Here is a 16,344-nt window from a genome sequence, read left to right as displayed (position 1 = left end):
ACAAACAAGAAATCGTTCATTAATGAAGATGAAAAATGGATTTAACACCTGAAGATGATGAGAATTAACTTAGCTTTTAGGAATACTAAACTCAGAGAAAGTTAAACTTTCCCACATTGGGAAAAACTCTGGTGGTTAGTAATTTAATGTGACACAGAAGGTCTCAGAATCTCTCAGGGGAAAACTGATTAGCCCAGAAGAAAACACCCACAGATACAGACAGCTAGGACTCTGAAAGCAACCAGTCGTGTCTCTGTTCAATTGCCATCTAATGATGCTGATAATTTCACATTCCAGTCTATGCATCACAGTTTTCTATTAAGCAATTAATGGTTACTTTGAGTCCAAAGGGACAGTAATGATCACTAGAAACTTGAAGGAAACCTCTAGACTAACAATTCAAATAAACAAAGAAGAAAACTGGAAATGTGACTGGCAAAAGCATGGCCCTGGGTTTGAGAAAGAGAAAGAAAAAACAAGCACCTAGGAAAAAGAAAAGAAAGAAGACTTAGCCTAAGCAATGAAGCAAAGGTTATAATCTTCCCCTCAGAAATTAAGGAGACGGCTCTTTCCGTTCCCAGCGCAGCCATGGCTCGTGGTCCCAAGAAACATCTGAAGCGTGTAGCAGCTCCAAAGCATTGGATGCTGGATAAACTAACCGGCGTGTTTGCGCCTTATCCGTCCACTGGCCCTCACAAGCTGAGGGAATTTCTGCCTTTGATCATTTTCCTGAGGAACAGGCTTAAGTATGCCCTGACTGGCGATGAAGTGAAGAAGATCTGCATGCAGCGCTTCATTAAGATTGATAGCAAAGTCAGGACCGATATAACCTACCCTGCTGGATTTATGGATGTCATCAGCATTGACAAGACTGGAGAGAACTTCTGTCTGATCTATGACACCAAGGGTCGCTTTGCCATTCATCGTATTACACCTGAGGAGGCCAAGTACAAGTTGTGCAAAGTGAGAAAGATCTTTGTGAGCACAAAGGGAATCCCACATCTGGTGGCCCATGATGCTCTCACTATTCGCTACCCTGATCCCCTCATCAAGGTGAATGACACCATTCAGATTGATTTGGATACGGGCAAAATAACCGACTTCATCAAGTTTGACACTGGTAACCTGTGTATGGTGACTGGGGGTGCTAACTTGGGAAGAATTGGTGTGATTGCCAACAGAGAGAAACATCCCGGCTCTTTTGATGTGGTCCATGTGAAAGATGCCAATGGCAACAGCTTTGCCACCCGGCTTTCCAACATTTTTGCTATTGGCAAGGGCAACAAACCATGGATTTCTCTTCCCCGAGGAAAAGGAATCCGCCTCACAATTGCTGAAGAGAGAGACAAGAGGCTAGCGGCCAAACAGAGCAGTGGGTGAACTGGTCTCTAAGAGACATGCTGGAGATGTATTTGTACTCTTGCTAACAAGCCTTTCTAGGCAACGTGCTAGATTAAACAGCGTGATGAAAAAAAAAAAAAAAGAAAGAAAGAAATTAAGGAGACGACATCGGATCTCGTAAGAAAGGATGAAGAGTAAACGGGAACAGAAGTGAAGGAGAAAGAGTCCCAACAATGACAACAGCCATGGAAGTGCTATGATGAGATTTTAAAATGCTGAAAATTTAAGTGGAAAAGCGAAATATTCCATACTGTTAACAAATCTGACAAAAGTGGAAGAAAAACACACAAGATGAAGACAGAGAAAAATAATTTTGAGGATAAAGAAGCAATATGAAAACAAAAACTACAGTTTAAGCAAGATGACAGACAAAAACAAAGGAGCAACTTCTAAGCAGTACCTACCAAAAAGGGGTGAATGCTGACTCTTGGAAAGGACTTTAACACACTCAGAAGACACATCAAGGTAGACCAGACCAGTTTACATCATCACAGAATGTCATTCTCCAGGAAAAAAGAAACCCTCACAACTTTAATAAAATGGGTTTCAAAAATAAAATCAAGAATCATGGGCTTAGAATATAACTTTGTGGTAAAGTACTTGCCTAACATGTGCAAAACTCTAAATTAAATCCTTATACCTCCAAAAGAAAGTTACAATTACACAAGACTTTAACAAGAACACTGAATCCATAAAAGCAATGGATCAATATTCTTAAAGTCTTCTAGAGAAAAGGTCATTAGCCTCAAGTGTTTATTCAGCTATATCATTACTCAGTTATTTGGATAAAAATACATATTTATATGTACTGAAAACATAAAATAATTAGTCTCTATTAACTCTTTCTAAAGCACCTAATGTGGGATATGAACCTCAAAGAACTAAGAGTCAAAGAGGAGTACATAGAAACTGGAACAGGGATTACATCACTGGATACGTGGGAGGAGATTCCCAGTGAATAGTTTCATAAGTCTCAAAGAACCACAGTGCACATGGGAACAGAACAGCTGGAGCACTACACACACACAAATATGAAAGGATCACAGAATCACATGGAAGTGGGAGTTTTTCCAATGCCTAGAGGTGACCCAGAAGGAAAGTTACACAATAGTCAAGAGTCTTGAATTAAGTTACTTCTGGAAACAATGGAAAGTTAGCACAAAAAAGTCTCTGCACACCTTGAATACAGCAACTCATTTTCATCACTTTATCTCTAGTACCAATTTACTATGCAAAACAACTCGATAAGTTATTTGTACCATAACTTAGCAACACTGAACTTTCACAACAAGGCTCTAAAGCCAGCGCCACTTCTATCATTCTTTTGATAAGTTATAATGTTTGGCATCTAGGAATTATTTTTAAATATTGTTGAATGAGTGAATTGTGCATTTGAACCTGACTATACAGATAAGATTCTCAGAAAATCTGAGATAAGAGATCACTTCTCAGGCCATGGGATCAAAGAAAAATGGTGGTTTTAAATCTTTACCTGGAATTGCTGGAATTGCTAAGGGCCCTTTGACAGAAAACAGTTCTTCACAATTTACTACAAGCTTCCAATGGTTTGTTTCAAGAAAATAATATTGTCAGGTCAACAGACAAGCATACAAGCAGATATTGTTAGCCAAGTGGCCTGATTTGCTTTATATTGTGTGATAAACATGATGAGACAAGGCAACTTGAGGAGGAAAATGTTTATTTCATCTTACAACTATCAGGTCACATTCTATAACTGAGAGAAAGCAAGGGAGGTACTTGAGGCAGAAACCTGAAATCAATAACTGAAGTAAAAGCTAAGAAGGAATGTTCTTTACTAGCTTCCTCCCATGCACTCCTTAGTTTTCTTTCAAATACAACCCAGGACCACCTGCCCAAGGGTAGCACTGCTCAGCATGGGATGGGCTACTGTGGGGTATTTGTATGCTGTGTTGATATGTATTGCTGTGTTTGGTGTAATAAAGGGCTGAATGACCAAAAGCCAGGCAGGAGAGGATAGGCGGTATTTCCAAGAGAGAGAGAGAGACAAAGAGTAGGAGAATCTAGGGATGCAATTATGTGAGAGAAACTCCAAGATACTGAAGAGGTAGAAAAGAGTAGAGGTAACCAAGTCACACGACAGAATGTAGATTAATAACGCATGTTAATTTAACTTCCAAGAGTTAGTAAAAGAAGTCTAAGTTATGCTAAGCTTCCATGAATAATAAAAAGTCTCTATGTCAATATGGGTGAGCTGGCAGTCCTGATGAGAAAGTACAACCATATATGGTGCGCAACATGGAGCTCAAATATCTCAACATAAGGCCTGAGAAAGCTAAGAAAAGTTCTGGACAAGGAGCCAGATGTCCCTGTAGTCTCACAGGCTGGTGCTCACAAGAGGTGTGGCTCATAGCCCCTGCCTGCCAGCCTGCACAGCTGGACTATGTAGTGGAGACACTGGCCCTTTAAGGCTTGGCTTACGGGGTCAGAGAACATTGGAGAAAGTTCCATTACAATGGGCAGTCTCACACTACTCTTTAATAAAGAAAATGCCTCCTAGAGTTGCCTACGTGCCAATCTGATGGAGACAATCCCTCAACTGATAGTCTTTCTTCCCAAATGACTCTAGCTTGCATGGAGCTGACAATAGACTAATAAGTATACCTAGCAATAGTTTACAATGTTTAAGAGTGTTAAGTAATACACAGTGTTTTTATATTTGTCAGCATTTTAATATGATCCTTGTGGAAGCATGATGCATACTCTATAAGCCTGCCTTTACATCAAAAAATTACAACCTAAGAACAAGGGTTTATGCACATAATTAATTTGGGGAAATAATTCAAGGAATAGAAATGAAGATATTAGGGATAGAAACCATGTCCAAGAGAAAGGTTATGCAAAAGTTTATGTACTTTCAATTGTAGGTCTTGATGACTGGATCCTACTAGGGAAGAATGTATATTAAACCTTGGGATTATTTTTCTAAAACACTACAGAAAGTTGTGCTTACCCACAAGCTCCCAGCTATCAAGAAATTCCCTTACAGGTGGTTAATCTCTTCATACTTTCAGCTTTTGTATCAGAGAAAATGAACCAGCCCTCTAGGCATAGCGTAGGACTGTGGCAGAGACATGCCAAGCAGAAAGCAAGAAGCCAGTTACAGCTGGGATGAAAGGCCCAGGGGATGGGAGAAGCACCACCTGCAAGGCTGCAATCGATGACATGGCCTTTTGTCATAAGATAAGCAACTCCAATCAGCAACTTATTCCTTTCTTCATTTTGTTCTCAATCATTTTTTTTTAAGATTTATCATTTTATTGACCTTTCAAATGGACCAGTTTTTTTCTTTGCTAGTTTTCTTCATTGCTTTTATTCTTTTTCTTTTGGAACATATTAATCATAAAAAGCAAAGGATTTCATTGTGACTTTTCCACACATGCATAAAAGTGTCATGACCACATTCACTCTCTCAACACTCTTTCTTATCCTACCTCCCCATTCCTGAAATTCACTCCTGGAAAGCTAAAATGAAAAACAGATTCGGTCTAAGATCCAAGTGTAATAGAGAAAATTCACTGCCCTTCTTAAAGTACTTCAGTGCATAGGAAATGGGAAATGACGCGAATACACATAAAAAGATGTGAAATGAGCCTGAAAGTTGAGTGATACTTTGGTGTGCTCCTGTGATTCGGGCCCAATCCCAACCTCACTTCTAAATACCCAACCTTCAATGGGGGTGTCTTAGAGTTCTCTTGTTTTTTTTTTAAATTAAGTTTAAAAACTAAAGAAATAGCTATCTGAATATGGTAAATGAGGGACAGAATGCTCTTCTGTTATGAACAGAAAAAATAGGTTAAACATTACAGCAGGAAAACTGGAAAAATTCAGCTTAGAGACCATGTACTATTTTAGAAGTTTTATTTTTTTTAAGTTTTTTTCATTTGAAAAACTGCCAAATATAGGATTTCACAAGACTTCCAGATTTTTTTCAACAATATAAGCTATATAAAATATACTGGGTATGTGCAGCATTGTGGACATTTTGTCAGCCTTCCTATCTGAGGGAATTATATGTCCCTTCGTCTTCTTAATATTTCCACTGATATCAAAGGAAATCACTTCTTATTGCCCTAAGTAAGAAATGTGTGTTAGGATGGCCTAACATTCAATCATCACATTTATGACAGAGTGAATAAATTCTGTCACATCAACCTTTTGAAAATTAGTCAACAGACTTTCCCTGAAGTTTGACTGTGAGTAAAAGACCTTTCTAGTAATCCTTTATGGAACTGGCAGTTAGTTGAATCTTACCAGGATGTGAAACAACCAAACAAAACAGCAAATATCCAAAATAGAATGCACATGCTACTTAATTAAACTAAAATCAACTTAAGTTGATATTTAATCACACCAAATTATAACAATGCTAAAAATGATATGTTTTATATTATATACCATCAATCTTTTTTAAGTGACAGGTTAAAAATAAAATACTTTATTTAAAATAAGAAATCATTTGATTTATTTCTTAAAATTCTGAGTTTTAGAACCAACTGATTGTGAAAACAACTAACTGATTAATTAAGACATGATGGAGAAAGAAGATATTTCCGACCCAAGTTTTCTAGAATTAATAGCATAAAAAAGGAAAAAGGCAGCTATTGTGCTACAAGTGTTGTCTTTTGGGTGTGCTAAAATAAACAGTCATCACTACATCTATTCTTTTTCTTGGTCATTATTAATCTTATGAATAGAACTAAAGAAAATGGCCAAGTGAAAGGCAGAGAAGACAGGTGGTGATTACAAATGGAAAATTAATATTTAAACATTCAGAAATCCTTAACCACAGTGATTGCTTTACTATGACTGCAGGGATATAAGTTATTAATGTATTTAAAATTAAACAAAAGAGAATTGTTGGCATATCAGATAATATACCAACATAATGTTGTGTATGTTGCCAACAGTATAACCAGGATGCCCCTCAGACTAAGAGCTGTTGACTTCTATTGACTTCTATTTAGGGTGGCATCTTTACAAGAGATCAGAAAGCATCGGTGCTATGTCTAATAAGTATTTCCTTTATTCTTAATTGTCTACTGCTTCAGGAAATCGAAGACTTTCGTATTCTCTTCCTGTTGCTCTGATAAAGGATGCTGACAAAAGCAATGCAAGGGAAAGTGGTTTAGTTTAGCTCACAGTTCAGGGTACAGTCCACCATGGCAGGGATTTGAAAGCAGCAGGGGCCTGAGACAGCTGCCCACATCCTAGTCAGTCAGTAAACAGAGATGGATGAACACATTCATCCTTGTATTCAAATTACTTTCATATTTAATATAATCTGTGATCTCCTCCTCAGGGAATGGATGCTGCCCGCTGTTAAAATGGCTCTTCCCACCACAATTACTATCATTCAGACAATCCCCCATATGTGTTCTCAGAGGTTCATTTCCCAGATGATTCTAGACCCGGGCAAGCTGACGTTTAACACTAAGCATTCCAAGTACCCTCTTATGCCATTCAAGGCACTAAATGATGTACATAAGCACACACACATACATACATACACACACATATATAACATATATACATACACACACCCACATACACACACACACACACACACACACACACACACACATATATATATATAATCTTCATGAAGTGAAAACTTATCTTGGGGTAAACTCGTATTTATGAGGTTCTGAGTAGATTTTTGCTGCTTCTTTATCATACTCTGCAAGGCTGTCTTTATACTTTTTTCACCTTGGCTCTTTGTTTTCATGGTTAGTATCAAATATGGAACAAGAAATCATCAATTAAAATTGACAAATATTAAGAAGGCAACAACTGCTAGACAGTCCTAAAAGCAGCAGACCGTCTTCCCACAAAAACAGCAGACACGGGCTGTGCTTTGAATAGGATGATTTGCTTCTAAAAGGATTACTTATAATAAAAGGGTTTCTTCTTCTCTTAAGGAATATAAACACAAACATATGAAAAATGATGAGGTTTCGTCTGGTCTTTTAAGTCTCACTGACATGGTGATGTAAGTCCAAAGACAGAACTAAAGGCTTTGACTGTGGTTCAGAGAGCAGAGGCCTCCCTTGGGTTTCCCCACACTTTCTTGCCCTTTACAGAGATAACAAACAGAAGCATTGTGACTATATGCATCGACTCTGCTCTGACTTACTCCTTAGAAGAAATGTCCCACTGAGGATCTCCTTTCCAGCTTTCATCATCCTCCCATGTTGGTGAGATCCATGTTTGACACAACCTTGTAGAAATATCTTTAAATTTTAAACTACACATATGCCTTGATCCTGACACTTGTATGAACATTTCTGTAGAACAGATTTTGGAAAAGAAAAGTCAGGCCTGATGTACATACGTTGCCTGGTGCTTACAGCTGGACCAGGATGCTGCTACTTGCTGTCCTGGCACTCACCTGGGGACTCTGTTGGACAGAGACCACTCCCGTGACACCATCAGACAGCTAGTTTGAAACTGTGATGAAGGGAGAGTAAGGCAAAACAGCACTAGAAAAAGAAAAAGAACACCTCATGAACCTTCCCCAAGTCTCCCTGCTGAACCTCACACTGAAGGCCCTTCTTAGTTACTGAAATGGTCCCATATGGTCCCATGCTGTACGCTGTCTCTATTATTTCAACAGGCAGTTTTGTAGTAAACATTACAAACTATTTATATGTGAATATAAGAACAGTCTAATAAGCTACAACATATTCATTCTATGAAATAGTCTGTCTTATTTTACATTATAATTTGATTACATTCCTCCATTCCTTTCATACATCCAAGCTCACTTATATGCATTTCCCCACTCTTCTTTGAATTCATGGTCTCTTTTTGCACTAATTGTTATTACATAAATATATGTATATACTTTTATATTAAAATATGTAACCTATAAAGCAGCTTAATACCTAACAAAAACCTGAACAAACTCTTTTGAAGTGAAGAAGTTATAGGGGTGCTATAATGAGAAAAGAAATGCCTAAGACTTGCTGTTATATTGGAAAAAAATAAGCAAGTCAAATATCAATTACAAAGAATAATGTACTATCCTATTAAAGAAAAGCAAACAAGTCTATGTTGCTGAAATGTACAGAAAATTCTTAGCAGTGGCGATGGAAGGTATAAAGAGAAATATCCATGCGTCAACTCCTACACATCCATATTGTTTAAATTTTTACTGTTTTATAATTTAGAAATTTTAATTTAGAAAAAATTATTTTTTTCATACAATCTATTCTGATGCAAGATTGCCCTCCCTTTACTCCTCCTATTTTAGCCCACAATCCTTTCACCCAAATCTTCTCCCTGTCTGACTCTGATTAAAAAAGAGCAGGCTTCTAATAGATAACAACCAAACACTCCGAAATCTCATAGAAACACTAAACTGAAAGCTATAAAATATGCTCAGAGAACCTGGTGCACATCTCTGTCAGCCCTGTGCTTACTGCTTCAGTCTCTGTGAGTTCATGTGACCTTTGCTCAGTTTAGAGAGGCTTATTCTCCTGGTGTCCTCTCCCCCCGCTCTTACATTCTTCCTACCTCCTCTTCCATGGGGCTCCCTGAGCTCTGAGGGGTGGGAATTGATGGGAAAATCTCCTTTAAAACTGTTTGTTCTAAGTTCTCTCTTTCTCTTTCTCTGCATTGTGTATGCTGTGGGTTTCTGTATTTGTTCCCATAAGTGGAAGAAGGAACAAAGCTTCTCTGATGGTAGTTGAATAACACACTGACCTATAAATGTATCAGAATATTACTAGGAGTCATTTCTTTGTTAATTTTTTTAGACCAGTAGTACTTGGTTTTAATCTAAGTCTCTGGGCCATTTACTCTTTGGTTCTTGATCATCCAAGCGGTATTGGGTATCGGTTATATCTCATGGAGTTCTCTTTAAGGAATATTGGACATTGGATGACTAATCTCATGAGCTTTATGCCAACTTTATTCTAACATGTTTTGTTGGAAGGACAGATTGTAGATCAAAGATTTTGTTGCTGGGTTGGTGTTTATGTTTCTCTTTTGGTATTCTGAAGAGTAGCTTCCCACACTAAAGACTCTAGAATGTAGGAGTGAAGGATCCCTTGGGCACCAGCTGGATTTATCCATGTTCAATTAGTTCCGTGGATGTAGACCTTGACAATGAGGACCCATTCTCAGTTTGCAGAGAGCAATCCTTTGTCTTAGCAACAGTCTGGGTTGTTTGGGGATTTCCATGGGACCCAGTTGACAAACAAATTTTAATATAATCTAGTCCCTTCACTGGAAGCCTCACCTTAGAAGAAGAGATGGCGAATTAAAACTCCATATCCATCTTTACCAGTCCTCATTAGGATCACCTTCACACATTCTAGGAAGTCTCACTGCACCCGATTTCCATTGCATCTCCCAAATGCCGCCTCCAATTCAACCCATCGTATCTGAGTTATCTTTCTCTATCCCATTTCTCCTCACCTCATCTCCCCCATACTGCCCCCAGTCCACTCTTAAAATTTATTCTATTTCCCCTTCCAGGGAAATCCATTCATGCCCCCCACCAGAGCAATTCACTTTATTTAACCTCTCTTGGATATCATTTAACAGCTAATATTCATTTGTAAGTGAGTATAGGCCATATTTATCCTTTCAGTTTCATAAGTTTTCTTTTATTAATTAGTGATCTTAATGCCTGTTCTATGTGTGTTCAGAAAGTTATCTCCTCTGTCAATGAGTGCAAGGCTATTCCCCACTTCCTCTTCAGCCAGGATCAATATATCAGGTTTTATGTTGATGTGTTTGATCAGTTTGGAGTTTTTTATGCAGGGAGGTAAATATGAATCTATTTACATACTTCTACATGCAGTCATCCACTTTGAATAGTACGATTTGTTGAAAAGGCTATAGATTTTACAGTGTGTATTTCTGGTTCCTTTATCAAAACTCAAGTGTCCATCAGTGTGTGGACTTATGTCTGGGTCTTCAATTCAATTGCATCGATCAATGTGCCTGTATTTGTGCCAATATCATCTGGTTTTTATTACTACAGTTTTATACCACAAGTTGAAATCGGGGGTATTGAGACCTCCAGCAGTTCTTTTGTTATTCAAGATTGTTTTAGCTATCCTGGACTTTTCTGTGTGTTTCTATATGAAGATGAGAATTGTCTTTTGAAGATTTGTAAAGAATTGCATTGGAATTTTGATGGAATTGCATTGAATCTGTAGATTCTTTGGTAGGATGGTCATTTTTTTCTATGCTGATTCTACCAATCCATGCTCATGGGAAGTCTTTCCACTTTCTAATATCTTCTCCAACATCTTTCTTCAAAGACTGGAAGTTTTTTTTTATACAAGTGTTTCACTTCCTTGGTTAGAGTGACCTCAAGAAATTTCATATAATTTGTGGCTATTGAGAAGAGTGTTATTGCCATGATTTCTTTCTCAGTCTGTCATTAGCTGATTTTTTTTTTTTTTAGTTAATCTTGCATTCACCCTCTTGCTGAAGCTGTTTATCAATTGTGGGAGTTTCCTGGTAGAACTTTTATGATCTCATATGTATACCATCATATCTTCTGCAAATAACACTTTGACTTCTTCCTTTCCTGTTTTAATCACCTTGATCTCCTTCAATTGTCATATTGCTCTAACTAAAACATCAAGTACTATATTGAATATATATAGATAGAGTGGGCAGCTTTGTCTTGTTCCTGATGTTAGTGGAATTTTTTTTGAGAGTCTCTCCATTTAATTTGATGTTGCCTATAACATTTCTGTAAATTGCCTTTATGTTTAAGTAAGTCCTCTGTATACTTTTAGCATGAAGGGGTATTGGATTTTGTCATAGGCATTTTTTAATATCTAATTAGATGGCTATGTGGGCTTTTTTCTTTCAGTTTTTTATATGGTGGATTACATTGACTTATTTTTATACATTGAACCACCCCTACATCACTGGGTTAAAGCCTACTTAATTATGGTGAATGATCTTGTATATGTGTTCTTGTGCTTGATTTGCAAGTATTTTATCCAGGATTTTTGCATCTATGCTCATAAGGGAAATTGGTCTGTAATTCTTTCTTTGTTTGAGTCTTTTTGTGATTAGGGTATCAGGGTAACCATGGCCTCATAAAATGAGTTTGGCAATGTTCTTTCTGTTTCTATTTTGCAGAATATTTTGAGGAGTTATTGAGATGAGATCTGTTTTGAAAATCTGGTAGAATTGTTTGTTAAAACCATCTGGCCTGGAATTTTTGTGATGGGGGAGTTTTAATTACTGCTTCCATTTTCTTAGGGACAATAGGTCTATTTAAATTGTTTATCTGGTCATGATTTAATTTTGGTATCTATCGAGAATATTACCCATTTTGTTTAGATTTTCAATTTTGATGGAGTATAGGTTTTTAAAGTAAACAGCTTTGAGATACCATCTTACACCTGTCAGAATGGCTAAAATAAAAAACACCAATGATAGCCTTTGCTGGAGAGGTTGTGGAGGAAGGGGTACACTCATCCATTGCTGGTGGGAATGCAAACTTGTGCAACCACTTTGGAAATCAGTGTGGCAGTTTCTCAGGAAATTCGGGATCAACCTACCGCAGGACCCAGCAATACCACTCTTGGGAATATACCCAAGAGATGCCCTATCATATTACAAAAGCATTTGTTCAACTATGTTCATAGCAGCACTATTTGTAATAATCAGAACCTGGAAACAACCTAGATGTCCTTCAGTGGAAGAATGGATGAAGAAAGTATGGAATATATACACATTAGAGTACTACTCAGCGGTAAAAAAACAATGACTTCTTGAATTTGGCATGCAAATGGATGGAAATAGAAAACACTATCCTGAGTGAGAACCTTCATCTGGCGATGGATGGAGATAGAGACAGAGACCCACATTGGAGCACCGGACTGAGCTCCCAAGGTCAAAATGAGGAGCAGAAGGAGGGAGAACATGAGCAAGGAAGTCAGGTCAGCAAGGGATGCACCCACCCACTGAGACAGTGGGGCTGATCTATTGGGAGCTCACCAAGGCTAACTGGACTGGGAATGAAAAAGCATGGGATAAAACCAGACTCTCTGAACATGGTGGACAATGAGGGCTGATGAGAAACCAAGGACAATGGCACTGGGTTTTGATCCTACTGCATGTACTGGCTTTGTGGGAGCCTAGCCAGTTTGGATGCTCACCTTCCTAGACCTGGATTGAGAGGGGAGGACCTTGGACTTCCCGCAGGACAGGGAACCCTGACTGCTCTTTGGACTGGAGAGGGAGGGGGAGAGGTGTGGGGAGAAGGGAAATGGGAGGCTGGGAGGAAGTGGAAATTTTTTCAATAAAAAAAATTTAAAAATTAAAAACAAAGTATGACCTAATGATTCTTTGTATTTCCTCAGTGTCTGCTGTTATGTCCTCTTTTTATTTCTGGTTTTGTTAATGTGGATATTTTCTCTGCTTTAGTTTGGATAAGGGTATTTCTACCTTGCCAATTTTCTCAAAGAAGCAAGTCTCCAATTCATTGATTCATTATATTATTCTCTTTTGTTTCCAGTTTATTGATTTCAGCCCTGACTTTACTTATTTTTTGCCATCTGCTCTTGGGTTTGTTACTTATCCTTGTTCCAAAGCTTCTAGGTTTGTTGTTAACTTGCTAGTATGAGATCTTTCCATTTTTTTAATGTAGTACTTACTGCTATGAACTTTCCTCTTGGCACTGCTTTCATTGTGTCCCCTAAGTCTGTGTATTCATTATCGTTCGATTCTAGAAAGTCTTCCATTTTTTTCTTATTTCTTTCATGAGCCAGTTTTCATTCAGGAGAGAGTATTCTCAGTCTTCATGAGTTTGTACACTTTGTGTTGTTTCTGTCATCGTTGATATTCAGCTTTAATCTGTGATGGTTTGATAGGATGCAGGGAATTATTTTAGTTTTCTTATAATTGTTGGGACTTGCTTTGTGACCAATATGTCACCAATTTTGGAAAAACTTTTGTGAGGTGCTGAGAAGAAAGTACACACTTTTGTGTTTGGGTGAAATGCTCTATAAATATCTGTCAGGTTCATTTGGTTTATAAATACTGATAGCTCCAGCATTTCTGTTTCATTTTTGCCTAGATGACCTATCTGTTGATGAGAGTTGGGTATTGAAGTTTTCCACTATGTGTAAAGGTCAATGTATAATTTTGGCTTTAGGAAAATTTCCTTTACAAATGTGAGTGCCCTTACATTTGGGGCATAGATGTTAAGAAATGAAACATCATCTTGGTGGAATTTTCCTTTGATTAATTTTGGTTTGGCATCACTTTTGTTAGATAGTAGAATGTCTACACCAGCTTGCTTCTTAGGTCTGTCTTTTTTATTAGAGAATATAGTCCACTGATATTGAGAGATATCCATGACCAGTGATGGTTATTTTGTTGAATCTTCTAATACAACTTCTGGAATTATGAGCCAAAATAAAACTTTTTTAAGTTAATTGTTTCATGCATTTCAACACAGTAATGGAAACATACTTAATACATTCCTGACTGATAATTCTGTTCTGGCTCACTCTCCTAACTTATAACATTTGTGTTGCCCTCTTAAATACTTCATTTATATTACCTTTTAAAATTATTTCTGTATTCTTTGAATGTTCTATTAATTTATATAAAGTTCATTTATCATATCCATCCATTACTCCTTCCCTTCAACTCCTCTGAGGTCCCCCCCCCCTACATTCATTCTTGCTTCATGTCTTCTTTTCAATCATAACTCTGGTGAGTTGATGCATTGAATAATGATGCCCCATCTAGAAATCAGAATTTCAGAGATCTCTTTCTTATCCACTGCCTCCTACATTCTTTCCACTCCCTCTTCTGTGACTTCCTTTGTTCATTGGATGGTGGGAGGTTGATAAAGATGAACAAACACAGCTGAGAGATCAGGTACTTATACACTATACATTGACCATTTATGAATTTCAGAATCAACCACTACCCACGACAAAAGCTTCTCTGAACAAAGTTCATAGGAGAACCAATCTATGGGTATAAACGTAAGTGTTTATCATATAGTTTGAAAGTATAGTCATTTAACAAAAAAACATAGATCCCCTAGAACTTATGATCTTCGAAGTCATACGTTTTGACCAGGTATATGCCAGTAGCAAGCATGAACTTGGTCCTGTAAAGCAGGTCTCATATCTAATCAAAGAGTGCATGCTTCTCACCCCTATGGCTCTCAACAACTATATCAGTGAGTACCTCAGCAGCAAGTTGGTGTAGTAGCAAGCACTGAGTAGGACCATTATTTAGCCTTTTCCAGCAGTTTACATAGCACCTGACCCTATGTGAGCTAGCCAATAGAGAAAGTTAGGTTGGTTATTTTCTCCATATCTTACATTCCAAGTGAATGGTGTCTTACCATCTAAGTGTGATATGCAACCAAGAGCAACAGCTTGTGTTATTTGAGATGTCTCTAGGCCTTCCTGACCAGCAATTTGTACAATGATATCCTAAGCTTGGCACTGATGTTTTTATTTAACAACCTGCATCTTCTTGGAGCAGCATTGTCTCCTTATATAGGATGACGAAAAATTTTAAATACAAACTGTAGGGTAAAAAGGACAACTGGAACAGAAAATCAACCAATCACTAAGCACCCTGACTCTGAACACAGAGTCAGTGAAAGAAACACACGCTGTATTTGAGACTTGAGCGAGGGAAAGAAACATCTTTATCCCTGAACTCAGAACTAAAGACATGTGCCCTGGCTCTGAAACTAATGTCAAAGAAACACACTTTGTCCCTAGAATCAGTCAATGAAAGAAATATGCCCTGGTCCTAAGATTAAAGTCAAAAAGCTAAAAAGGACCAGTGAAAGAAATACAGTTTGGCCATGAAGGCAGAGCCATCTCTGCCCCACCAGTTAAACTGACCAATCCCTGAGAAGGGAAAAACTAACCAATCCCCCCTTCTCCCTGGGAAAAACGCTGCCCCTAAGAAGCCCTATGTAAATCTCTCCACCACTTCAGTTAGAGGCTGCCATTAAACCCTCCCTGGCAAAGGCATTCACCCTTCTGCACTCTTCCTTTCCAAATAAATCTTTTTCTTAAAAGAGTCTTGGGCGACAACCTTCATTCACCATTGCAGACTAGAAGAACCTGCCTGGGATGTCCCTTAGGGGACTGAGCTGAAGAACCTTGCTGAGACACTACCTAGGGGGCCTTAGCAAGGCAGAGCAGAATAGAATTTTGATATGAAGCTCCTTAAGGGTGGATCAGCAAGACCAGGCAAGAAAAAAGTAACAACGTTTTGCGGAGATTGCTAGAACAGTAACAACCAACAGTCCAAAACCCCATTTTGCCCTGAGGCTCTGCCACAAAATTTCATAAAAATTATCTTTGTAAATACCTAGTTCTGGTTCTTTTCCCAAGTTCAAATACAAGCTAGACAGAAAGCTGAGGATTGAAGTGATCTGTAGATGAGGTGGAACTAAGAGGAGGTTGGCACACGGCTGGGAATTCAGCTCAGAGACAATGGTGGGTGAGAATTGCCTTGACGCCAGATTCCACAATGCATTTCCCCTTCCTACTGCCATTATCTGATTGGACTTCAGATCCAAAACATGAGGAGAGAAAAAAATGATTAGTGAGACATTGGTCAAAAGAACAATAAACCCAAGCCAGTAGCCCCCCTGCCTGGAGGGCCCCATAAACCTGCATGAGGCTGTTGTCCATGAGGCTAGCCTTACATGATACAACACTGAGCCCAGCATATGGCCACAGAGATGGCAAACCATCTTATAACAGAGTTTATAATTACTCTTCTTGAATTTTTCAAGTGTCTTAGATACTATTAAAGAATCCTGAAGCCTGTCATTACTAAGTCATAAAATACTACATACATAAATAGGTAGGTAAGTAGATAGGCACGTGAACAGATGGTAAATAATAGGGTGATAGATAATTTCTAGTT

General features: G+C 38.1%; 1 protein-coding gene across 1 annotated transcript; it reads left to right on the top strand.

Annotated features, from left to right (window-relative positions):
• The first annotated feature begins 571 nt into the window (after positions 1-571).
• On the top strand, positions 572-1,495 carry LOC142852852 (small ribosomal subunit protein eS4, X isoform-like). Its single transcript, XM_075977863.1, has one exon. It carries the CDS (start codon positions 589-591, stop codon positions 1,378-1,380), a length of 792 nt encoding a protein of 263 aa, XP_075833978.1. The 5' UTR covers positions 572-588; the 3' UTR covers positions 1,381-1,495.
• The last annotated feature ends 14,849 nt before the right edge of the window (positions 1,496-16,344 follow it).

Source organism: Microtus pennsylvanicus, chromosome 6, assembly GCF_037038515.1.
Source record: "Microtus pennsylvanicus isolate mMicPen1 chromosome 6, mMicPen1.hap1, whole genome shotgun sequence".
Taxonomy (NCBI): Eukaryota; Metazoa; Chordata; class Mammalia; order Rodentia; family Cricetidae; genus Microtus; species Microtus pennsylvanicus.
The sequence above is the reverse complement of the archived record's forward strand: the minus strand, read 5'-3'. Positions and strand labels throughout refer to the sequence as shown.

Coding starts and splice junctions, on each gene's coding strand:
- LOC142852852 (XM_075977863.1), top strand. CDS start 589: ATGGCTCGTGGTCCCAAGAAACATCTGAAGCGTGTAGCAGCTCCAAAG.